This window comes from Podarcis pityusensis (assembly GCF_964106645.2).
Source record: "Podarcis pityusensis genome assembly, chromosome: 16".
NCBI classification, from domain to species: Eukaryota; Metazoa; Chordata; class Lepidosauria; order Squamata; family Lacertidae; genus Podarcis; species Podarcis pityusensis.
Genome location: NC_138041.1, coordinates 23456617 through 23476218, shown reverse-complemented (window position 1 = coordinate 23476218; position 19602 = coordinate 23456617). Strand labels below are relative to the sequence as shown.

The 19602-nt window shown below is 46.2% G+C and overlaps 2 protein-coding genes across 5 annotated transcripts; both read right to left on the bottom strand.

The window, feature by feature from the left end:
- Positions 1 to 251: 251 nt before the first annotated feature.
- LOC308465974 (uncharacterized protein) lies at positions 252 to 9666 on the bottom strand. 4 transcript variants are annotated; one of them, XM_080986484.1, is made up of 7 exons: positions 9493 to 9666; positions 5754 to 5982; positions 4616 to 4727; positions 4293 to 4411; positions 4108 to 4184; positions 2132 to 2236; positions 252 to 469 (listed from the first exon to the last, which is right to left on the bottom strand). In XM_080986484.1, exons 2-7 carry the CDS (start codon positions 5973 to 5975, stop codon positions 310 to 312), a joined length of 795 nt encoding a protein of 264 aa, XP_080842610.1. In that variant the 5' UTR covers positions 5976 to 5982; positions 9493 to 9666; the 3' UTR covers positions 252 to 309. The 4 variants fall into 4 exon arrangements, with proteins under 4 accessions (XP_080842610.1, XP_080842611.1, XP_080842612.1 ...); XM_080986485.1 differs by having other exon boundaries at positions 2132 to 2233; XM_080986486.1 differs by having other exon boundaries at positions 4137 to 4184.
- Positions 9667 to 11305: 1639 nt separating this feature from the next.
- LOC308466002 (phospholipase A2-like) lies at positions 11306 to 18456 on the bottom strand. The gene is made up of 4 exons (XM_080986534.1): positions 17110 to 18456; positions 16270 to 16444; positions 13528 to 13655; positions 11306 to 11596 (listed from the first exon to the last, which is right to left on the bottom strand). Exons 1-4 carry the CDS (start codon positions 17141 to 17143, stop codon positions 11475 to 11477), a joined length of 459 nt encoding a protein of 152 aa, XP_080842660.1. The 5' UTR covers positions 17144 to 18456; the 3' UTR covers positions 11306 to 11474.
- Between the last annotated feature and the right edge of the window lie 1146 nt (positions 18457 to 19602).

The following is a 19602-nucleotide window of genomic DNA, read 5'->3' as shown; positions in this document are numbered from 1 at the left end:
GGCCTGAATGCCAAAAGCTGGAGACAACCGAAGACTGGGAAAGTGAGAAAGGAGCCAAAATGGACAGATCTGCCCATCCACCCCACACAGCGCTACAGTTCCCCGCACCCTTAACAAGTTATGGTCCCCAACATCTTCAATTGCTGTCAAAGTAGTGTAACAGTGTTTTAAATGGGATGCGAGCTTGGTTAGCCATTTTGTCTCTCCCTCCCTCCTTTGGAGGTGTTAGGACATCAGAACCACCACACGGGTAAGGATCATGCACTGAACTTTCATTTGCTTAGCATCTTCTGCTACACCAAGAGACATCTAGGCCCCCGTAGGGTGGGAGCTGGGGCCCGGGTTTTCATTATCCTGTGTGTCTTCTTTTCTGACTCTCGGCTGGGCCAGCAAAGGTGCGTTCAGAACTGAGGATGTGCTGGCTGGGCTGGCGCTTTGGATAGAATCAGTCGGACCGTTGTCAGCAGTCCTGGAAGAGAAAGAGAAACCTCCCCCGTGAGGAATCCCTAATATCTCATGACGGCGGCGCGTCTGCGCTGCCATCGTAGACCCCACTCAAACCACACAGTCATGGCTCCCCCCAAGGAATCATGGGAGCTGCCGTCCGTTCAGGTTGCTGAGCCTCATTAGAATTCCTGCTCCATGATTGCAGTCATGGGATTGTTGTCTGTCACATGACGGTGCATGTTTTGACTCCACAGTGGGAAGTGACGGAGACAGGATGTTTGTGTTACTGTGTTCTGTGAAGTGGGACTATTGTCCTTTGTTTTTTTCCTCTTTGCTGTTTATACGTGTGTTTATACGTAAATAAAGTAGATTAGCCAAAATGCTGAGTTGCTGAGGTCTGTCATGCATGACCTGCAACGACTCTGCGGATCCCTAAGTGTGCTGGTGTGGGTTGGCATTGGTCGCTGTGATGTTCGGGCTGAAGAAAGCTTTTGAAGCTCCCAAACGAAAGACCAGGAGGGAGAGAACATGCCAGTCGGGCATGTGTCTCTACCAGGGTCCTACTCAAGTGTAGGCCGAACTCCTGACACTTATCCCCCTCACGGAGCTACTATTCCCAGAGTTCCCTGGGCAGAGGGATTGCTAGTTGGACTACTCTGGAAATTGTAGCATTGTGATGGGGCGTTGGAATTCTTCTAATCCCCAGTTTTGTGTTTTGATATGGTATTTTGTGTTTTTATATTGTGATTTTATGTTGTAACCACCCTGAGACCTGTGCGTATAGGGCAGGACAGTGGTACCTTGGTTCTCGAACCTAATCCGTTCCAGGAGTCTGTTCGAATCCCGAAACTGTTCCAAAACCAAAACACTGCTTCTGATTGGCTGCAGGAGCTTCCAAAAAACGTTCGCAAACTGGAACACTTACTTCTGTGTTCGTGGCATGTGGGAACCGATTTGTTCAACAACTAAGCCATTTGAGAACCAAGGTATCACTGTATACAAATTTAATAAATAATAGCAACAACTATCAGCACCCTTTGCAAACTACAGTTCCCACGATTCTTCTGTGGGTTGGAGCCATGACCGTTTCAAGTGGTATTAATTAAACAACTGTTTTAAAGCGGATTTGTTAAAGACTGCTTTTTAGGGATATCAATGTGTTTTAGCTTTTGTTGTGGTTTCATATGGGTTTCCCGAAAGCACACCCTGCCCCCCGAAAGGACCCCTGCCACCGCCTCGTCTTTGGCAGCGTCATCCTCCGCCTCGGCCAGGGGTCTACGGGGTGCAGAGCCCATGCTGCTGGCCTGGGCGGTGGAGGCAGCTTCCTCGCTGCCGCTGCTTCCTCCTGCTCGGCTTCGGATTGGCATCCGCAGCTTCAGATTGGCTGCAGGAGCTTCCGGCAGCCAATCCAAAGCCATGCTGGTTTAGCATGGGGACTGACTCGAGTGGGCGGCAGGATCCGCAAGGTTCGTGGGCTGGATTAATGAGCATCCGGCCCCCAGGCCTTAGTTTGCCGACCCCTGATTTAGGGCCTGGTTCAAGGCCACGGGATTTTTCTAGCAGAAGCGCCTCAGAGATGCCACACAGGCCAGCTCTTTGTGCCCACTGTCAAAACAAAACACCTCCTTGCACAGGCGGAGTGAGGAGCATGAATGTGTGGACAACCTCGAAAGAGAAACTCTACCTCAGAAAAGTGGAGGGTTTCGCCCTGCTGAAGGTGTTGCTAACCAGGAATGAGGAACGGCAGCCACCGGGGCTCAGCATAACGGGATGCAGGTCGACTGTACTGCTAGAAACGAAGAAAGGAAATGGTTCGGTATTGTGTTATGTCTCACTTTTCCCACCAAATGGCGCTCAAGGTGGCTGACCATCATCCACACAAGCACATTTAAAACATATTAATTACCCCCAAAGTATCCTGTGAACTGTCTTTTCCCCATTATAGAACAATAACCCAATGTTTCCTAAACAAACTACAGTTCCCACCATAGCTGTCAACATTTCCCTTTTTTTAAGGGAAATTCCCTTATTCCGAACAGGATTCCTCGCAAGAAAAGGGGAAAGTTGACAGCTGTGGTTCCCACAGTTCTTGTGGGTGTTGTGCATGGTGTACGCAGAGCCATACGCAGGTAAAATAGTAGGGGCTGAACAAACTTCATCGTACTTAACAACAGCCAGATCAAGCCCTTTTAGGGGCAAAAGGCCTGTCCAAATAAAAACATTTGATCTCCCAGTGTAAACAGCTGGATATCTTCTTGCATTTTGCTACACCGGGGAAGTTGTTTGCTTGCTATGCATCTGGATATATTAAGTTATGATAATCAAATTTTGCAAGGAGCAGGTTTTCATCCTTGTTTGAATCCAATTGGACACTGTTTTGAATCAAGATGGTGGACTGAACCTTTCAACACTACACTGATTTTAACCACCGATATCAAAACTGCACAGATTTTTTGTTTGTTTGTTTCTTCGAATTCCCAAGGAACATGGGCCCATAGCAGCTAGAACATAATAAATAAATTCCATTGTTTTCAATCAATAAAGTCCTGCATTACTCCCTTGACTGGATTAAGATTACAGTGGTACCTCGGGTTACATACACTTCAGGTTTCAGACGCTTCAGGTTACAGACTCCGCTAAACAAGAAATATTACCTCGGGTTAAGAACTTTGCTTCAGGATGAGAACAGAAATCGTGCTCAAGCGGCACGGCGGCAGCAGGAGGCCCCATTAGCTAAAATGGTGCTTCAGGTTAAGAACAGTTTCAGGTTAAGAACGGACCTCCGGAACGAATTAAGTACTTAACCCGAGGTACCACTGTACTTAATTTTGTCACATTTACTACCTCTCATACTTCCATTGTCCACTTGTAGGGTGAATAGGGTGCTGCCCCACCTACCTCAAGCTGTTCTCTTCCAATCCCCACCTGTCTGCCTTCCTACTTAACTACCAGGAGAGGGGTTGGGAGTGTCCATTCAGCTTCCTCCTCCTCCTCAGTCTCAGTGTTGCCCTCATATAAGGAAGCAGGGAAGAGGATGGGGACAAAACTCAAACTAGTTGGCTCTGCCTTTCAGCGCCTCTGGCGCCACCTACTGTTGGGCTTCCTGCTTTCTGCCCTACCAGTCCCCATTGACATCAGCCACCGCTGGCTGCATCCAGCCCACCACTGCCTCCAAGCGCCGGTTGAAGACCAGTCTCATTTGCACTTGTTGCTGAGTTGTAGATCTTCGTCTGAAGATCACAGGGCGGTTCACAACATTGAAAAAAAGTTGGTGATAGCCACCAACCTGGATGATTTTCAAAGAGGGCTGGAGGAGGCTACTAGCCACAATGGCCATGCTCTGCCTCCACAAATGCTTCATGGTATTGTTTTACCGCATGAGGCCTGCCAAAGTTTCTGTAAAAAAGCAAAACCCCAAAACCCACTTTACTACAATGTTTCCCACATTTGGGTCTTTTTGGACTACAATTCCCATCATCCGTAGCTAGCAGGACCAGCCGTCAGGGATGATGGGAATTGTAGTTCAAAAAAAGCTGGAGACCCAATTTTGGGAAACACGGCTCGACTACCTTCTTCTGTATCCCACCCATGCATTGTGGGATGACCTTGCCACTTTGAGACCCCCCTCCCTGCCCACCTTGCCCTTCAATCAGCTCCCACCTCTTTTGATTGACTGGTGATATGCCAACCTGGGGCTGCTTCAAGTCCGTGTTCAGATAACCCGTCGATCTCTCTGCCTGTTTGGGGGTGGAGAGGGAAGGCTCGTTATTGCCCAGTCCACCAAAATGGACAGATTTGTTGTCTTCCTATGGATGGGGGGGGGGGCAAAGCATCTTGGCACAAACCTGTTTTGGGTAAGGACCAAAGACTTTGGGCATAGCTGCAACAACCTGCTCCGGAAGCCTGGCTTGGCCTGGCATGGTCTTCCTTCCCCGTCTCTCCAACTGTGATGCCCTCTTGGCCGCTGAAAAGGAGTAAAAAAAAGTAGTTTATTACGGGTGCCGGGAGTTGTTGTCCTGCGATGGATAAGCTCCAGAACCCAGGATTCCTCGGGAAGGAAGGAACCATATCTTCAGAGGCATGGCATGTCCACAGCCTCTACTGGCTGGAGCAAAGTCCAGAAGTAGCCCCTTCCCAGCCCTTCTACCTAGAGAAAGGCAGGACCAACCAAAAGCGTAGTTGCTGGCCTTCTGCATCTCCCGTTTCAGCTGTTCCACCTCTTCTTGAATTTCCTCCATTTCCATTGAGTTGCTGTGTTTGAATAGTGAAGAGATCTTGGCCTGGAAGAGAAGGGTTGGTTGGGAGAAGAGAGGCTGGGCACCATGGCAGGGCTGGAGAAACTTATCCTGACCTGTCACCACAATAATAATAATAATAATAATAATAATAATAATAATAATAATTTATTATTTATACCCCGCCCATCTGGCTGAGTTTCCACAGCCACTCTGGTCGGCTCCCAATCGAGTGTTAAAAACAATACAGCAGTAAATATTAAAAACTTCCCTAAACAGGGCTGCCTTCAGATGTCTTTTAAAAATAAGATAGCTGCTTATTTCCTTGACATCTGATGGGAGGGCGTTCCACAGGGTGGGTGCCACTACCAAGAAGGCCCTCTGCCTGGTTCCCTGTAACCTCACTTCTCGCAATGAGGAAACCACCAGAAGGCCCTCGGTGCTGGATCTCAGTGACTTGGCTGAACGATGGGGGTGGAGACGCTCCTTCACGTATACAGGACTGAGGCCGTTTAGGGCTTTAAAGGTCAGCACTAACACTTTGAATTGTGCTCGGAAATGTACTGGGATACTGCCGCCTCCACAGGCCAAGCAGGACAGGTGGGTGGGACAACCCCCCCCCCGTCAATCACCTGCTGTCAGGTGGGGTTGCCCAGCCTGGTGGGTTTGTGTGGGGATTAGATGCAGGGCTAAGAATGGAATACACTCAAATTTTGTTGTATATATTAGCAACCTCCCTCAAGTGGATTATTGGGATGGGTTGGCACTCTGAGAGAGGCTTCATTTGATGCAAAATGCTGCTGTTAAAAGCTCGACTGGCACAGTGTGTTGGGCCTGGGTGAGGCATCTCAGGATCCTGAACTGGGGTTTAGCCTCCACTGTGCTGAATCATTCATGTCTGGAAGCAGCCAGTTTACTATGAAGAGAGAAAGAGAAGCTCTAAATACAAACGGGGCACAAAAGAGGCAAGCCTCAAAATGCAGAAAACTTCCATTTTGAGGCTTGCCTCTTTTTTTCTCTTTTCTCTCTTCACCCTCTTTTCCAGACATCTTGAGGTGCCCCCAGCTTTACCTTCAAGTAGGACGCCATACCCGCCTCCTCACTCTCCAGCTGCTTCCTCTTGCGCACAATCGACTCGCAGATTCCTGGGTTCTGCTCCATTTTGGCATAAAGGTCCTGCAGGGATTTCTGGGTGTACGTCAGAGATTGCTTCTCAAAGTCCTCTGGGGAAATCCGCTTGCAGAAAGAGACGTAGAGCGGGGATTCGTTGTCAAATTCACCCAAGGTCTCCATCTTATCCCTGGAGAAGAAGGTAAAGAAGTTCTTGATTTTAATTATTTTAGTAATTTAGTAATTTATTATTTTAGTAATCGCCTTCCACAGTCTCTTTTTTATGATTTTCAGTTTTATACATTTCCATAATTTTACAATCATTTTAACATTTCAAAACTCAAGTTCCTTCCCCCCTTTCTGTGGTTCCTTCATTTTGTTTTTTATATTTTCTGCATATTCCAAATTAATTTAATTTATTCATTTACTCATGTACGTTAAATATATACTCTTATGTAACTGTAAATTATTACAATAATCCAACGTTCTGATCTGTTTACATTTCATTTGCAAATATTCAACAAACCATTTCCATTCTTTTATAAAAAGTTTGTTATCTTGATTTCTTATTTTTCAGCTAAGTTTTGCCATTTCCGCATATTCCATAAGATTTTGTATCCATTCTTCTTTCTCTGGGACTTCTTCTTCTTCTTTCCATTTTTGGGCAAATAACATTCTACACAGTTTGGGTAGTTCTGTTCCTATAATCTCCAAAGAGGAAAGCTTCTGGGTTTGTTTGTTTTTTACAAACATTATTTTAAACATCTTTTTCAATTCATTATATATCATTTCCCAGTCTCAAGGCCGTTTACATATATACTTATTTGTGTGCATTCTTGGAGATGTGGAGACGGTCACCAACTTGGATTGCTTTAAAGGAGGATTAGACAAAAATTAATGGAGAGGAAGGCAACCCATGGCTATGTTCTGCCTCTATGGTTGGAGACAGTCAGTGGCAGCACCAGAAATGAATTTCGTGGGGTGTGCAGGGGTCACAGAAGGGGCAAAGTATATTTCTAAGCGGTGAGCTGTGTCCCACAGGCTACTATTGTCAGTTTGCATTTCTTAGTACAGAAAGTATGGGTCTGATGTGTAGAGATCTTTCCTATTCTAATTAATTCAAGAGGGTTCTGGGAGCTTCTCTGTGTGAAAGAAGCAAGCAGAAGGTTCATGATGTTTGGGTTATTCCAGGCTTCCTCAACCTCGGCCCTCCAGATGTTTTGAGACTACAGTTCCAATCATCCCTGACCACTGGTCCTGCTAGCTAGGGATCATGGGAGTTGTAGGCCAAAAACATCTGGAGGGCCGAGGTTGAGGAAGTCTGGGTTATTCCTTCAGAGAAGCTGAGTACAGCTGGTTTAAACTGATTGTTATCTCTTTCTGTGAAGATCATGCCGACTATAATAATAATAGATTCAATAAGCACACAAGACATAACCGGCTGTACTTTTGAATAAATAAGGTATAATATTCATTGTGTCAAATTGTAGATTTCAATGGAAGTCTCATAAAGTTCAATGAAAAAAGCAGAAGACCCAGTGGATTGTTTGACCATAATAATAGGCCAGAAGGACCCTGGGTCTTAACTATCTCTCTTTTCCTTCTGGTGTGGTGTTCTGTATGCTTAGTGTTAAGGTTTAGACTTATTATAAGTTCCTGTAAGTTTAAGCCTGCTGCAACTGGATTTCTTATGGACAGTGCCAGTCCTGAACGCATTGGATTTGTGACCATTATGCTCATTCGCCTTCAGTAGCAGTAAAGTTCTGCTGGATGAAATACAATTCCCTCTGATCTATTTTGGGGGAATCCTGCAACGTGTTTAAGTTGTTACTCTGCTAACTAGACGTTGGAATCTGCTCTGGATCAATACTGAGTAGAATTCCACGACAACCGTATCTGAAAGAAAAATAACAGCAGTGGAGGGGCAGGTGGAGTGGAGCTTCTTGGGGGTTTTTCTGGGAGGAGGGGGGCACTGGCTCTGTCCATTGAGGCAGTATGATTCTGAATGCCAGTTCCTGGAAACCACTGGAGGGGAGAGTGCTGTCGTGCGTAGGTTCTGCTTGTGGATTTCACATTGGGGCATGCTGGGCAAAATGGGCCATTGGGCTGATCCAGTAATCAGTCTCTTCTTGGATTCTTATGCTTTGAGGTTTTGCGGGGGTGGGGTGGGGGGGTTGATCACGACTATGGTCTACGTGGAAGAATTAAAAGGCCCTCCCTGTGTGCAGCAGTTGCAAACTGGAACAGGGCCTTTCACAGCTGTCTAGGCACATTAAATGCAATCACGTATTTGTCATGGGGTCCAGTTTTTCCCATTTCAGGTTTTTGATTGCAACCTCAATCAGAACGAATGTGAAACGGCGAATGTACAGATTGATAAGAAAGTCTGGAACAGAAAGTGGAAGAGTTAGTTTAAAAATGTTAGCAGCAGCAAAAAATACGGGGAAAATGCTCTGGAAATTATATTACGATGTTATCTAAGTCCCTAGTTATTGAGCGAAATATACGACTACAAATCTGCCATGCTGGAAAGGATAGCAAGAAATAAGCTCTTTCTATATAACATGCAGTGGAGTTGCAGGGTAAGTAGGAAATTTCGGTCAGCAGAGTTCAGGAAAATGGGTGTCATTACAAAATGCTTTATAACTATTGGACTGAGGCTAGTATTACTGTCTATTATTTACTGCTGAAATATGCAACAGAACTTATGTAAGAAACGTTGAGGAGTTTCTTGTTAGCAAAAGTTTGCTTAGCAATAGCAGAGAACTCTGGTCACATTTAGACCATGCATTTAAAACATTATGATGCCATTTTAAATAGGCAAAACTGCTCCCCCCCAAAAAAATATATTGTGGGAGCTGTATGTTAAGGATGCTGAGAGTTATTAGGAGACCCCCCCTATTCCCCTACCAGAGCTACAATTCACATAGTTCCCCGTGAAGAGGGATTGGTTGTTAAACCACAGACTCTTAGTACCATTAGCAAACTACAGCTCCCAGAATTCTTTGGGGGGAAGCCATGACTGTTTAAAATGTCATCACAGTGTTTTAGATGCATGGTGTGAAGGTGGCGTTAGTGTTGCTCAGGGGTAGGCAACCTAAGGCCCGGGGGCCAGATGCAGCCCAATCACCTTCTAAATCCTACCTGCGGACGGTCTGGGAATCAGTGTGTTTTTACATGAGTAGAATGTGTCCTTTTATTTAAAATGCATCTCTGGGTTATTTGTGGGGCCTGTCTGGTGTTTTTACAAGAGTAGAATGTGTGCTTTTATTTAAAATGCATCTCTGGGTTATTTGTGGGGCATAGGAATTCATTCATTCCCCCCGCCCCCCCAAAAAATTGTCCGGCCCACCACATGGTCTGAGGGACGGTGGACCAGCCCACAGCTGGAAAAGTTTGCTGACCCCTAGTGTTGCTCCTTGGAGAACCCAGCAGGGAGGGAGGTGAGGGGAAAAACCAGAATTAGTTGGCCTTGCCTCTCATTGGCTGAGGCTCCTCCTAACAACTGGTTGGACATTAGGTGGGTCATTAGCCCAATCCAGCAGGCTCTTCTTATATTCTTAAGAGGCAAAGACTCAGTCGTAACTCCTTCTGTGTTCAATGGGAGTTACTCCCCATGAAGTGTGTGCAGGATTACAGACAAAACCTTACAGCGGATGCAGTGACTCCCGCAAAGGCAAACGACTAACTAAAGTGGTACCTCTATTTGGCAGGTGTTACTTATTCCCAAAGGCTTTTATAGAACTGCAGTAGCCAAGTAGCTGATGCTTGGGGCCAGCTAGCCAGGAAAGGAGGTGCAGTTTTGACTCTGAGGTGGCTGGTAGAGAGCAGCTTTGCAAGCCAACCCATTCTGCTCTGATGCCCTATAGCTCCCAGCCTCAGGAGGAATTGTGACATCAGAGGCAGATGAGCCAATCCCTTACTTGTCCCAATTGTTGCCTCCAGCTGTGCAATTGTGGCATCACAGATCAAAAGCAGCCAATCATCATTCCCAGCACCAGCTATCAATGGCTGCTAGCCTTGATGGTTATGTTCTACCTCCGCCGTAAAGGCAGTGCCAGCTGTTGGAATAACAAGCCGGGAGAGCACTGTTGCACTTTGACCCATCTAGTCCGGCATCCTGTTCTCACAACGACCAGCTTCCTGGGGTTCACAAATATTATAAGGCAACTGCCTTCTACTGAACCAGACCATTGGGTCCATCTAGGTCAGCAGTCTTTACACTGACTGGCAGCAACTCTCCAGGGTTTTAGATAGGTGTCTCTCCTAGTTCTGTCTGGAGATTGAAGCTAGGGCCTTCTACATGCAAGGCGAATGCTCTGTCAACCTAGCATTGCTTTTAAAGTCCTCATGAAAATTCACCAGCATTTTATAGGGAATTTCTCTTAATATTCTGATTTTTAATGCTATTTTTGCCCAATACAGTGGTACCTCGGGTTAAGTACTTAATTCGTTCCAGAGGTCCGTACTAAACCTGAAACTGTTCTTAACCTGAAGCACCACTTTAGCTAATGGGGCCTCCTGCTGCCGCCGTGCTGCCGGAGCCCGATTTCTGTTCTTATTCTGAAGCAAAGTTATTAACCTGAAGCACTATTTCTGGGTTAGTGGAGTGTGTAACCTGAAGCGTATGTAACCTGAAGCGTATGTAACCCGAGGTACCACTGTATACATTTTTGGCAAAGCCATTTCCCACAATATACAACTGTACCTTGGAAGTTGAACGGAATCCATTCTGGAAGTCTGTTCGACTTCCAAAACGTTCGGAAACCAAGACGCACCTTGCGATTGGCTGCAGGAATCTCCTGCAGCCAATCGGAAGCTGTGGAAGCCCCATTGGACGTTTGGCTTCCAAAAATAGTTCGTAAACCGGAACAGTCACTTCTGGATTTGTGGTGTTGGGCAGCCAAAATGTTCCAGAACTAAGCTGTTTGAAAACCAAGGTACGACTATAATGCCTTATTGCATGTGGTTATCAGTTTTATGCTTGCATTATTACAGTGGTACCTCGGGTTACATACGCTTCAGGTTACAGACTCCACTAACCCAGAAATAGTGCTTCAGGTTAAGTACTTTGCTTCAGGATGAGAACAGAAATCGTGCTCCGGCGGCACGGCAGCAGCGGGAGGCCCCATTAGCTAAAGTGGTGCTTCAGGTTAAGAACAGTTTCAGGTTAAGAACGGACCTCCGGAACGAATTAAGTACTTAACCCGAGGTACCACTGTATTTTATTTTTGCAAATTACTGGGCTGGTGAACTGCACTGCAAAATTTGGAGAAGGGCAAGTTTCCAAAGGACACCTGTATTTTGGCTCCCATATCGTTTCACCGTTATGCATGTTGGGGAAATGAATCAAATTTCTTCCCCATCTGATGAACTGCTGACTGTCCACAATTTGCCAGGATATAAAGTGGCCACTTTCCAAGGATACCAGGCAGAGCGTGTGGAAACCATGACATCTGTGTCAAGCTGAATATTTGCAAATACAGCAGGGGGCGGGGGATAATAAAACACAGTTTTAGATGCCTGCTTTTATTTTATTCATGACTCAGGAAGCAATCCCTTTGCTGTAGAAAACGCACAACTGCTTTATTGACCTTGTCTCAATCTCTCCAGTTGTCCGCCAAAGGATCAGCATGCGTGAGAAGCGGCAGCGAGGGCCTTGCATGGTTTGTAGCACAAACATCACTTGCAGTATTTGCTCGTGTCCAGTTGTTTATATTGCTCTTGGTATGGAGCCCCTGCAAAGCAGATGGCCGCACTACGGTCGCACTCGCAGACGAACGCCGCACATTCATCATTGTCATCTGAAGCAGGAAAAGGCCAAATATGAACTGGGTGACTTCTTGGGAGAAGGGCCTTAGCCAAGTGGAAGGGCACCTGCCTTGCATGCAGAAGGTCCCAGGTTCAATCCCTGGCATCTCCAGGTAGGGGTGCAAGAGACGCCTTGCCTAAAATGCTGTCTGACATCCCGGAGAGCCACTGCCAGTCAGTGCAGACAACACTGGACTACATGGACCAATGGTCTCACTCAGTATTAGGCAGCTTCCTATTTAATTCAGTTTCTTTCTTTCTTTTAAAGAATCCTAAATTCTAGAATCCTAATTTGTTTTTTTACGGGAAGGTTTGTAGCTCTGTTATATAGCATCTGCTTTGCTCTCCTTGACCGAGATCTCTCACAAGCTCCACAACTGAAAATAAGAACATAAACCTTTGAAGGTGACTCGGAAACTACAATTAATCCAGAATGCGGTAGCTAGACTGGTGACTGGGAGTGGCTGCCAAGACCACATAACACCGGTCCTGAAAGACCTTCATTGGCTCCCAGTATGTTTCCAAGCACAATTCAAAGTGTTGGTGCTGACCTATAAAGCCCTAAATGGCCCAGTATACCTGAAGGAGCGTCTCCACCCCCATCATTCAGCCCGGACTGAGGTCCAGCTCCGAGGGCCTTCTGGCGGTTCCCTCACTGCGAGAAGTGAAGTTACAGGGAACCAGCAGAGGGCCTTCTCAGTAGTTGCATCCACCGTGTGAAATGCCCTCCTGGCAGATGTCAAAAGTTAAGCAACAATAGATTTTTTTTTGTAGTCATCTGGAAGCAGCCCTGTTCCAGGAAGCTTTTAATGTTTGATGCTATATTTTGTCAGCAACTGCCCAGAGCGGCTGGAGAAATCCAGTCAGATTATTATTATTATTATTATTATTAGCCCTGCTGGATAATAATAATAATAATAAATTTTATTTATACCCCACCCTCCCCGGCCAGAGCAGGGCTCAGGGCGGCTAACACCAGTAAAATTACAGTAAAAACATAATAAGGGGAAAAAACCAATTTAAAATACAGGTTAAAATGCAATTTAAAATGCAGCCTCATTTTTAAAGTAGCCCATAGATCAAAACCATAAGGGGAGGGAAACATAAGGGTCAGACTGAGTCCAAACCAAAAGCCAGGTGGAGCAGCTCTGTCTTGCAGGCCCTGCAGAAAGATGTCAAGTCCTGCAGGGCCCTAGTCTCTTGTGACAGAGCATTTCCACCAGATTGGGGCCAATACAGAAAAGGCCCTGGCCCTAGTTGAGACCAATCTAACCACCTTGTGACCCGGGACCTCCAAAATGTTGTCATTTGTGGACCTTAAGGTCCTCTGCGGGGATCAGGCCAAAGGCCCAAATAGTCCAGCATCCAGTTCTCACAATGGCCATTCAGATGCTTGTGGCAGGATCCAAGCACAAGAGCCCTTTCCCTCCTGTGGCTTCCAGCAACTAGCATTCAGAAGCATTGCTGCCTCTGACCATGGAGGCAGAACATCGTCACTTTGGCTAGTAGCCATTGATAGCCTTCTCCCTGAATTTGTCCAATCTTCTCTGAAAGCCACCTGTTTAACTCTGGGATGGAGTACCTGCAACCAGTGCTATTTTTCTAGAAAAAGAGGTACCGGAACTCACCATGAACGCCTCCCTTGTTCTCTTATAATGGCTAAGGCACCCACCTGGGAGACACCAGAAGTTCCGGCTGAAAAATAAAGCCCTGTAACCATACAGATGTCAACCCAACACTTGCTGACCATTGGCCACACTGGCTGGAAGGGGGGGAGATGCTGGGAGTCCAGCATTATCGAGATGGCCAGGAACTTGTGTCCATCCCTGATTTAAGACAGTGGGGATTTAATTTGGAGGCTTGTGGAGAGAAAGCTGAACTAGGCCCTCTGACATAGCCAAAGCAGGGTGGAGGCTGCATTTACCGCTGCAGGTGACATCACTGCCTGAACAGCTGTAGGCGTAGGTCTTGGTGTAAGGGTTGTCTATGAGGAATTTGCATTCGGAATGCTTCTTGGCCTCACCATAGCATTTGTCGTGGATCTGGCAGCACCTATTTGAAAATTAGAAACATTCACGTTGATTCAATGAGCTTGGGAGACACTTAGGAGCTTAGGAGTTTAGTGAAGGAACGTTGATTTCTCTAGACAACATCACAGCACACATTTAAAGCACACCAGTCCACTTTAACCAGAAGAAAACAATGCAACGATCAGTAAGTGTAGTTAAAAACAAATACTCAAAACCAATTCAAATCAAGGCTAAGGGAAAAGGCCATATTGAAACACATGTCAACATTCTATGCCACACTAAAAGATTAAGTTAATACAACTGCAGAACAGGTACTGTATGGCACATCAAACAGTGCCATTTCCACAGATCGAAGTGGTCAAGTGGGCACATACCAGTATCAGGGTAAGTCTTGCAGGTAAACTGGTTCCAAGAGGTTAAGGGCTTTATATACTAATAGTTGTTGCTGTATGTAGATAGATCCCTAGATCCAAATGTGGGGCAGAATACCCTCCACATAAGAGAGAGCCACAGCAGAGGTTTTAAAACACAAAAACACACAGCAAAGTGAAGAGCGGGAATATACGGTGTTCGACCTTTTAAATATCCCATTTTTAAGTCACTTGTATACAGCACTTGCCCTTTCTATCCCTTTAGAACAGCAGAGACCACACTATTTGATAAGTTTAAAAGACTAGTTTACTTACAAACTTCAAAGGTCAAATTCATGTGCTTTTCCATGCAGCAGCCGGAAAAACGCAGGTAAAAAGGCTAAGTTTACAAAATATGGCAAATGTTTCTGAACACACTTTCTGAGCTGGGAGCAGTCAAGCTCAGACATCCTCTCTGATCGGCTTCACATAGTAGAAGTGAACAAACAACAGAAAGAAGGCAAAGAAAAAAACTTTCCTAACTGCCCACTGGAGGTGAGAGGGTGTGACCTGGTCAAGTCCAGCAACAACAGCTTATTCTGTTATCATGGCCACAGTGATCCATGTGACGGTCATCTCCAGGCTTGACTACTGTAATTCGCTCTACGCGGGGCTGCCCTTGAAGCTGTCCCAGAAACTCCAGTGGGTGCAGAATGCTGCAGCGAGGCTCCTCACAGGGTCTCTGCCATGGGAGCATATTCATCCAGTGCTTTTCAAGCTGCACTGGCTCCCAGTAGAGTACAGGGTCAGATTTAAGGTTTTGACCTTTAAAGCCCTTCACGGCCTAGGACCCTCGTACCTACGAGACCGCCTCTCCCGTTATGCCCCACGGAGAGCCTCAAGGTCCATAAATAGCAACACCCTAGTGGTCCCGGGCCCTAAGGAAGTTAGATTAGCTTCAACCAGAGCCAGGGCCTTTTCAACTCTGGCTCCGGTCTGGTGGAACGCTCTGCCTCATGAGACCAGGGCCCTGCAGGATCTGATTTCTTTCTGCAGGGCTTGTAAGACAGAGTTGTTCCACCTGGCCTTTGGCTTGGAGCCAACTTGATTCCCTCCCTCTCTTGCTTTTTTCTTTTCCTTCTCCTCCTGCGAGGAGGCTACATTTTAATATTTTAATGTTTCAATATTTTAATGTTGTATTTTAATTTTGTTTTTAAGTTGCAATCATTCAACCTGTTTTTATTATTGCTTGTAAGCCGCTCTGAGCCCGGGCTTGGCTGGGGAGGGCGGGGTATAAATAAAAATTATTATTATTGTTATTCTGTGGTCTTAACCCCTTAATGCATTAACCCAAACTAAACATGCTAGTTATATGAGGCTGCATTTCCCACAAGAGTAACACCTTGAACTTGGCCTGGTAGAAAATGAGCAACCAGTACAGTTGTACCTCAGGTTACAGACGCCGCTAACCCAGAAATAGTACCTTGGGTTAAGTACTTTGCTTCAGGATGAGAACAGAAATCGCACAGCAGCGGTGTGGCGGCAGTGGGAGGCCCCATTAGCTAAAGTGGTACCTCAGGTTAAGAACGGACCTCCAGAACGAATTAAGTTCTTAACCCGAGGTACCACTGTACATATCACTGAGCAGAGTTTTATATGCTGACAAGGCCTCTATTCTGCCAGCAACCATGCTGCAGCATTCTGCTGTAGTTGCAGCTCCCAAATTAAGTGCAAGGCACTGTGGGTTAAACCACGGAGCCTAGGACTTGCCAATCAGAAGGTCGGCGGTTCGAATCTCCATGATGGGTGAGCTCCCGTTGCTCGGTCCCTGCTCCTGCCAACCTAGCAGTTCGAAAGCATGTCAAAGTGCAAGTAGATAAATAGGTACCACTCCGGCGGGAAGGTAAACGACGTTTCTGTGCGCTGCTCTGGTTCGCCAGAAGCGGCTTAGTCATGCTGACCACATGACCCAGAAGCTGTACACCAGCTCCCTCGGCCAATAAAGCGAGATAAGTGCCGCAACCCCAGAGTCAGTCACGACTAGACCTAATGGTCAGGGGTCCCTTTACCTTTTTAAGCCCCAAATAGAGCAAATTTTTAAAGGTAGATTTGTTGCAGTAGAGTCTACTTTAAGTGTAGAAAACTGAAGTTTTGGTATGTTCTTAAACCCCTCCTGCAAAATACTGATCACCTGCAGGTGCCCTAATAAAATTAGGAGGTGCAAAGCCTTGGAACACGGTAGGGACGGGAGGGTGGGCAGAGGGCAAAGATGAGAAATTTGCTTACTTGTCCAGCTCATCGACTGGTGTCCCGCTGCCCCCCAAGCCACAGTAGCAACCATAGTCTGCATAATCCTTCAGCGGGTCACTGCTGGGAATGGTACATTTGATCATGTTATGGAACTGCAACAAGTTCCTAGGGATGGAGGCCGTGTCCGAGCCTACTAGAAAGGAGACATAAACTTCCCACAAGAGGAGTTCAATTAGGGTTAGGTTGGCATTTCCCAGGCTTCCGAGAGTTGATGCATAATCCTGCCTGCTAAACGCGAGCTGGAAGGTAAAACCCCACCCCGAGGGTGCATTCCTGAGGCCAGGCTGCCCTTCGGTCTCCAAACTGGACCATGCCAAGGCCCCTCACTGAATGACCACCCAGCCAGCACTCGCTCGCTCACTTGGTGTGCCGCATTCCCTGGACGGTGGGAACAGATCAGGCCCATGGATGGGATGGGAGAGGCGGGCAAGGGGCAACCCCAGCACAACCTGCCCCAGTGCTCCTCTGTGTGTCAGCGGGTTTCTCCTGCCAAGGGCTCCATCAGCCGGCTGTGTTCCCCTCTGCACAGCTGGGCAGGTGATTCAGTGCAACCCTGCTTGGCTCTGGTAGGGGGTCGCTCTTGCAGTGTTGGCGATTTGCCTGCCCCGAGTGCTGGCAAGCCACACGGCAGTGCTGGTCAAGGGAGCACACCAGGCAACAGAGGTGGTGTGCCAAAGGTACCATGAATTGTTAACCAAGAAGCATCCTTCAGAGGGAACCCAGTTAATAAAGGAATTTATCCCCCACCCCAACACAGCATATCCACTTCCCGTTTCAGTAGGAACACCCATTCATCTCTTAAGAGCCACAACTTACTTGATGCCAAGATTAGGAACCAAGCAAGGTTCATCCTGTCGGCTGTTAAGTCCTCGCAAGAAGGGTTTTCCTGTAGGGCGTTCGGCCTCTTTATACCTTCGCTTTCACCTTGGTCCCCGGCAAAATTCAAGATAAGATACCTGGAAGTTTGTGTGTGTTTACCTTTATATAAGTGTTGCCCAGGTGATCTGTGATTAAACCAAGGCCACCTGAAAGCCAGCCACCTTATTTTCCGGGACTCCGCTTAGCCACCAGCTTTCCCACAGAAGAATGTTCTTGTTTTAAACTTTTGGGGCTCTGTGTGTCGGGTGCTGATGGGGGACAGCTCTGCAGACCAAAATGGGACTCATTTTGGGCCCCATATAGCAGGTTTCCCATGCCTGCTATATGGGGCCACCCACAGCTGCAGAGAAAATTGTTCATACCGTTGGTTACATCTCCTGGCAGCTGGTTTTCCAAGGACTGCTAAACTAGAGATCCTTTCAACCTGAGAGTTGCTGGGGATTGGACCGGGGAACTTGTGTGTGCAAAGCGGATGTTCTACCACTGAACCATTGGTCCATCTAGTGCTTTATTACCTACACTGACTGGCAGCAGAGTCCAACAAATGATATTCCTTATCCTTCCTGGTGATGCCAAGGACAGAATCTTAGGCCTTCTGCACACAAAGCAGGTGGCCAATTTTATTGTATTTAGCAAAAAGCCTTTACAATGGACAAGAGAGAATAAAAGGAGAACTTTCCTCTAAGATCAGACATGTAACCTGTAGCAGTTTACAACATGAAAAGAAATTTACAACATTAAGACTTAAGACTGGAGTGCATTCACATAGCTGGAACGCAGCTTCTTGGCTGCCAGTGCAAATTTGGTTCCTTGGTGTGTAATATATAGATGTTTATCTGCTAGGAGTTCAACTGTCATTTCCTGTGCGGACCGACCCGGAAGCCAGTTAAGAGTTGGCGGCATAAATTTTGCTCTGGCCGTTGTATACAGGGGGCAAATCAGCAGATAGTGTGCAATGTCCTCTACCTGATTGTATCCAGATATACATTTGCGATCCATAAGGGGAATTCCCCGAAATCTCCCCTCTAAATATGACAAGGGCATCTGCTAGAATCTTTGTTCTGCAAAGCTCCTGTGTAGTTGTGGGAAGGTCAGAGTCTCAAGGTAATGGGGCCTTGAGTGATGGGTCTTAATTTGGGGGTACCAAGTAGAGTAATGGGTAGCAATGATGGATGCTCTGTCTTACGTTGGCATCCTCATCAAAAATCCAGTTTCTAAGGTCATGTGGGCTAAGGGCTAAGTAGTTCTCCATTTGAAGATTATAAGCCCTAAGCTTATCTTGGAACTTTTGTACCCAACCCCCCGGTCTTCCACTGAGCTAAACCCAACCCAACAACATCTGGGAAGCCACAGGTTCCTCATTCCTAGTCCAGTATCAAGTGTATAACATGATGCACAGGGTGGAGAAAGAGAATAGAGGAAAGCTTTTCTCCATCTCTCATAATTCTAGAACTCGGGGCCATCCATTGAAGCTGAAAGGTGGAAGGGTTCAAGATAGACAAAACTTCTGCAAGAGGGAGTCACCACCACCAGGATTCTCTGCGCACAAAAATGGAAAGAAGTTGCCACCAAAGAACGGATAAGTAAGGCGATAGGACTATGCAGAATTGGCAAAGTGAACGGCCCAAATAAGAGAACCTAACAATGATGGCTTTGTGGAAGAACAGAAGCCCTTTTCGGACTATTTAAGAAAATATGATGAACTGACGAACAGGATTAGGACTATGAGCAACAGAAGGAATTAAGAAAACACAGCATCATTGGGACGGAATAAGATGCAGAAGGTGTTGTGCAGCAGAGGGGGAGAAATAAAATGGAAAATGGAGTGGGAAGTTGAAAAAAAAGACAAATGTATCATGTACTTAAGTATATAGGTCTAATTCTGGAAAACTGAAAGAAAAATTACAAAAAAAAAGTGGAAGAGAAAAATTCATGGATGAGAAACATTCACGGATGAGGTGGTGATCAACTATCCACGATGGCGATGTTCTCCCTCCATGCTTGAAAGCAGCAATGTTTTTGAACATTCCTTGCTAGGAATCACAGGCAGCAATGTCTAGGCAACACGATGACCATGTACATACGCAATAGACAATCTTTATAGAATTCCTTCAAACCATAACAAGTACAAAATGAAATCTTTAGTCTCAAAGTCTCTGAAAATCTTTAAATGAAGCGAGGTACCAGACTTTGTACGATGAAGCTGTGAAGCTTTGTGTATTTGGCAAATATGATGTCCAACACTGAACAGTGATTCCGGATATTGACAGCGTGGTGGGAGGATATAGAATTGCTTCATAAACCCATCTTATTTCAAATGAATGTATGTAAATGGAAATATCAAATGCTTTGGAACAGTGCTCATGTAATCATGTAGTCACTGCTGACTACATTACAAAGTCTGGTAATAAGTACAAAATGAAATCTTTA